The sequence below is a fragment of the Limulus polyphemus genome, unplaced genomic scaffold (genome assembly GCF_000517525.1).
Source record: "Limulus polyphemus unplaced genomic scaffold, Limulus_polyphemus-2.1.2 Scaffold1, whole genome shotgun sequence".
Lineage (NCBI taxonomy): Eukaryota > Metazoa > Arthropoda > Merostomata > Xiphosura > Limulidae > Limulus > Limulus polyphemus.
The window spans coordinates 2,765,320-2,771,551 of NW_013665611.1; the positions used below are offsets into that span (position 1 = coordinate 2,765,320).

Genomic DNA, 6,232 nt, shown 5'->3' on the forward strand with positions numbered 1-6,232 from the left:
ATACCGCTGTGCCACTGGAGGGCACCTCAAGTTGACAAATAAGTGATGGACGAAAAAAAATAAAAAAGAGATGCGGTGCTATGTCGTTTGAAATGTAAATGAAATTATAAATATCTGCGTAATAGTAACATTGAAATCATTATGTTTCAATGTACGCGTAATTATTCAAATAGATGTACTGTCCCTAAAATAGATAACAAAGATAAATTGATATTTAAGTGAAAATTCCACGTCACTATTATCTCGTACTCACTCCTTTTCTGAGTCAGGTGTGGCTTAAATGGCTAGAGTGCTCGGACTGTGAATTCGAGATTTCGTGAATCGCGCCACATTGTCCTCAAAATCGTGCTCCGTACTTTTACGCCATGGATGCGTTATAAAAATGACGGTCAAATCCCACTATTGAGTCAGATAAGTGTGGTCCTAAAGTTGAGGGTAGGTGCTGTTGAATAGCTGCCTTTCCTCTAAGCTGCCCGGCGTGGTCAGGTGGTTAGAGCGCTCGTCTCGCAATCTGCGGGTCGCGGGTTCGAATCCCCGTCACACCAAACATTCGTGGGGGCGTTATAATGTGACGGTCAATCCCACTATTCAGTCAGATAAGTGTGGTCCTAAAGTTGAGGGTAGGTGCTGTTGACTAGCTGCCTTTCCTCTAAGCTGCCCGGCGTGGTCAGGTGGTTAGAGCGCTCGTCTCGCAATCTGCGGGTCGCGGGTTCGAATCCCCGTCACACCAAACATTCGTGGGGGCGTTATAATGTGACGGTCAATCCCACTATTCGTTGGTAAAAGAGCAGCCCAAGAGTTGGCGGTGGGTTGTGATGACTAGCTGCCTTCCCTCTAGTCTTACACTGCTAAATTAGGGACGGCTAGCGCAGATAGTCCTCGTGTAGCTTTGCGCGAAATTCAAAACAAACAAACAAACAATCCTCTAGGTTATCATTTTAGAATTAGGAACGGCGATATGCAGATAGCTCTTGTGTAATTTTTCACGTAAATTCTGAAAGAGACAAACAAAAACACTGGTGAAGGCTCTTTTCAACTCAATCGGATGTTCTCTTCCAAATACTTTAAGACTTCAGAGCCGTTAAGCTATGTAAAACACTAACGATATCAGACACTTTCATTATTAACACAGTGTTTCTGCGCACTTGTCCTCTATATACTATATTCAGAATTTTCCTCTCACTTGACGAACCAAGAAACTGATATGCTGATTGCTAAGTTCCAGAATTCACACTAGCTAGTTAGTGCTATCTTATCATGAACAGCATGATGACAAATTAAGATAATTTTTGTTAGTTTTTTTTTTTAATATTCAAGATAGTAATGTCTTCTTTTGAAACTATTAATAGTCTACTAAAATAGCTTTAAAATGCTTCAAACAGTTTTTGTTTTATAGCAAAGCTACATTGGTTTATCTGTTGTTTTCACCGCTGGGAATCGAAACCCGAATTTTAGCGTTGTAAGTCAGTGGTCTTACCATTGTCCACTGGGAGGCGCTTCAAACAGACGTATTGTCTACTTATTAAACGGTTCACGACACCACAGTTATTGTTCCGCACATTCATGTTTAGTATAAATGCTCTTTTCCTCTGTATCTTGTCTTTTCCTTTGCAGATTATCAATAAACGGACAGTAGTATGTTATATTTTCAGGTACATACCAATAAGAGAAAAGTTGATACATTTCAGAAGTATCTCTTATATACTTATTCATAGTTTTTACAATTTCAACTTGTTATTCGAAATATTTTGTAATACTCTAAAAGTAATGGCCAGTACTTAATTCAAACAGCATGTTTTACAGAATGTGATGTTGACAAACAAACCAAGAGTTGATAAATAACATAACGACAGTATTTGCAAACGTTGAAAAAAGTTTTCATTATTAGAATATTTATGTTTATACTCTGAAACACTTCTTTTTGCTCCAGAAATGTGGCTTAAACATAATTAAAAGAACCACGTCTCTTAGAAATAGGTTCAGCTACGTTAATTTTCCATTCAAGGGATAAACCTATTCATACTTTAGAATTTCCTTTTTCAGAAAATAAAACAAGAAGGTAAGTAGGGATTTTCTTTATATTTCATTGTTATTTAACCTTCTCAAACGAATCCGAGATAGATAATGATGTGTTGTTTTTTCATGTCACATTAAGTGACTTTATCGTCACGTTCCAAGATAAATACAAATAATCATATAAACGAGAGACATAAAATGACTTATCATTCGATATAAATCTATAATATATAAATATATTTATTTTGAATTTGGAAGTCCTAAGCTATTCCTATCAATTTGGTCGAAATAATTAACATATAGTACACGCAAAATGAGAACTTGCGCTACACAATGAACTAACGTCTCAAACTACCCGCGGATTTATGCTGGAATTCACTCAGCAAAATAATTCCTAAATCGTTCCGCTTCATGTTAATTTAAACCATAACATGTATTTCACTTATTTCTAAAAATTCTATGTATTTTAAGACGACATCTGGCGTACTAAATAGTGAAAAGCTTAAAACTGTAATATTATGTATCGAGAAACCACCTAACTAGATGTTAGAGCGGACGTACACTTGACAAAGTTTAGGAACGTAGAGAAAGTAGTCCGCAGAGGAGTTAATAGGGGAAAAGTTAGTGTATGTTTAGTGAGTGAGTGACAAGAAGTCATGCGGTTGGCTGGGGATGATCAAAAGGCAGTGGGGACAACATGTGGGTTGTTCAACGAAGATGTTTCAGGAGTACAGGAGGAAAGATTTCGTGTTGACCGACGAAAGCTGGAACAAATGCTTCAAGGTAAAGTTTAAGGAATATTCTCGAGGAGCGAATTTTCTTAGATAACACAGATAAACTATGTTGATTATTTTATTACTCATACTGGTGTTTGCTTCGTAAGTTGTAGGGTGCAGCAGTGAAGTGGGTACGATAGGCCTAAGTATGAATTATGTACACAGAAATTTGCTTGCTGTAGCTGTAAATGTAATTAAATATCGGGTGACCTTTAAAGTTTCTTTTTAAAAAAAAATTCAAGTGCTCGGCGAGAAGTTAAACTTGAGGTTAGAGGATGTTCATCAATGAATTTAGTCTTTGCAACATACGTTTAAAAATTTGTAGAAATTTAAATTGAATAACACTAATTAAGTTCCAAACTTCTAATAAGCACCGAATATAAATTGTAATTAATATGGTTGCTAACTTTCTACATATTAAAATTGTAAACTATAATCACTATGAATATATAATAAAATTGCAAAATACAAGTTTCGAGTAACAAATTATTTGTACTTGGGACAAATTTTATGCATAAAGAATTGGCAAAATCACGAACATTGTGATAAAATTCAAGTTTTTAAATATATATATTTTAATTTTAGTATTTATTTAAATTTCTAAACTAGAATAAGTGCTGCCATCTGTGTACAATTTGAGTTGTAATAATACGTAAATGTTTTAGGTGTAAAGCAGGTATTTAAAAATCAAATTTATAAAGGACTAAAATGTAAGTGTAAAATATGTAGTCTGGTGACCATTAAATGGAATTTATTATCAGCATTAAAATGAGAATCATAAATAACCCCATCTACCTGGTGTAAAATCGTGAAATATATTCTAGCAATTATCATATCAACGTGAACGGTTTACTGGTGTTTAAAACATTAAACCTCAATGAGGAAACTTTAAATTTGTTGTCAGATGGCAACATAAACATTTTCTAAAGTTTTAATTACCTGAGCGGGAGGTGGACGTTTTCTCCAGACAGTTGTTCATGTTGAATTGTTTAGTCGTATTTTAGAAGATAAATTATTTTAAAATGATAGATCCACTAAAACTAGTAAAAGCCCTATCTGTGAACAGCGTTTGCTACCTGTAACTGAACAGGGTTATTTTCGTATTTCTGTAGGACGTCTACTTCTCTGTATTTTCTTTTTTTTTAAACGAAGAAATATTAAATAGAAAATATCATGCATGATTAGTTTTAGGTCAAAAACAATATGTTAGTTTCCTGTTGAATGTTTCGCCGTGAAATATGGTTAATCCAGTTAACCTTTATGTCCACGTTTTGAGCCTAGTGGGAAACAATTACATTATTTTATAAACTTTTTGAACGTCTGTTAAAAAGATTTTAGTAGTTATGTGCTACTGGTTAGCGTTTAGATTTTGTAGATTATAATGGTAAAAAAAACTAATTATAGTGATGTCAAAAAATACCTTAAGCCCAGGATAAAACTTCATTAACTCAATTCAAGTTGAATTCGTAAATAATATAAAAATTAAATTTCTATAGCTGCAACTGATTAACCTGGTGCTTAGCATAGGAAACTATAATTTGCCCAAGAACTTTACATATTTTAATTTGCATGTATTGTGTTTATATAGAATATGTTAAAGTGTCGCACTTATAGAGATTGGAAACTATTTGTGACACTGTGTAAATAAAGGCCTACGGAAAATGAATGTTTTATTTTTTTAGATTCATGAGTTGCAAGATTGCCATACAAAGTGTTCGTAAACAAAGCTTCTGGTAGACGGCTTATCATAGGATTTCTTAAATATTTTTCCATACGGTCTTGCTAGTAAAATCCATATCTGAGACACTACAGTCGTTTATACAAAGAATGTAATGTAGTATTAGGGCTTTTTTATAATATTTATACAATGTATGAATGCACAAAGAACAATGAGGCTATTCAATTAGGAACGACGAAGTATACCACTTCCAATATCGACCTTCAAGTAGTGAGGACTGTTTAGTAACTGCGTTTCCAAAAATTTTCACAACTAATTCTTGTCCTAAAAAGCAGTAAACTTCCAAGGCGCTACCTCATGATTAATAACATGAAAATAAAGACAGTGTTTCGCTTACTTCTATATGTGTAACATAAATATACTTATTTTAAACTCTCCAACTCAGTACTTGTATGATGCTTTTTTGTGTACTTGACTTCCTAATGTTCTTAATTAAAATTACTATATCTTACCATTTGTGTTTGTGTGATGTTTTAGTTTATTGAAAAAAATTCTCTAACATGAAGCAAACTATCCTGATATCACTGAGTTGAGGCGGAACCAAGGAATTACAAAATGCGTTTTCATGTGACTTGCTTTATTTTTATGGTTGATGTTCAAACCTGACATTCAAGTCCATAAGTAATCAGATACGAATTATTAGTGAAATGTTTATTATTGAATAGTTTTGCTGAATTAGGGTGCAAATAATCGCGAACATTTATCCTGTAAAATATTTTAACTTTAAATGATTTTAGCATAAATGTTTATTTGTAAATACTTTTTATCTTAAGCATCACGGTAAGCGCTGCTATCATTTATGAAATGAACACTTTTGTAATAACTAGGAAGCTGCATATAAACTACTGGATGTATTTGAATAACACAAGTGTTTGGATTTGCTAACAATCAAGTGACTCGATTATAAACGGAATGCTTGTACAAAACAACAAAAATCCGTCAGTTACTCATTCGAGAAGTAACTGCAGCTGACGGAGGGGGAGGAGGCTTAATCTGTTCTACTTTCCTTACTCTTCTCCTTGAAGGGCTACTTGATTTGTGTCTTGTGCATCAGGGGGCAATTTTTTTTAAAGCGATACTGGGTTGTCATTTTCGGACAGCAGTAAGAAGTCGAACTTTGCTTCAAAAGAAATGCATGTTTTTTTAAGCCTAGGGTTAAAATTTTTGTCCACACAGTTTTTTTTTTCATGTATAAGAGCAAGTCAAGAAAATATACGTTATAAAATTTGATTAGACTTGAGTGGGAGTAAAATATCGATGTGATGTATATATTTTTTAATTACCTAGAAATTGTTTCTTGCAGATCATAAGTTTTAGTTGTATACTGGTGTGTGTGTGTGTTATTAAGGATTTTGTAACTTGGGTCCATTTGTAAATGTTTGTCATCTACACATTCTTAACGATGGATAAAGTAAACAACTACCTCCTGACAAAAGCTTTTTCTCTCGCGTGGAAAATTCTTACATGTGACAAAGAACAAACGAGTATGAAAACTCTTTAAAAACGTTGCGATATACTGTTTATTTGTGTATTTGTACGTCTTTTCCCGCTTTTTTTCCTATCTTATTTTGAGAATGTGGGTGGGAGAAAGATTTCCAACCCTATAAATAACAAAAATGTATAAAAAAAACTCATCACGAGCATTTTTTGAACTTGGAGACGTACCGTGCCATGTGTTACTTTTCAACGAAGAAGGACTTAA

General features: G+C 33.7%; 1 protein-coding gene across 2 annotated transcripts in view; it reads left to right on the top strand.

The window, feature by feature from the left end:
* The first annotated feature begins 2,662 nt into the window (after nucleotides 1-2,662).
* LOC106465622 (protein bicaudal C homolog 1-B-like) overlaps nucleotides 2,663-6,232 on the top strand; it is a 53,041-nt gene continuing 49,471 nt past the window's right edge. For both annotated transcript variants that reach the window (XM_013925893.2, XM_022390197.1), the window contains exon 1: nucleotides 2,663-2,799. In XM_013925893.2, coding sequence (XP_013781347.1) covers nucleotides 2,673-2,799 — 127 coding nt within the window. In that variant the 5' untranslated portion in view covers nucleotides 2,663-2,672. The remainder of the gene's footprint in view (nucleotides 2,800-6,232) is intronic.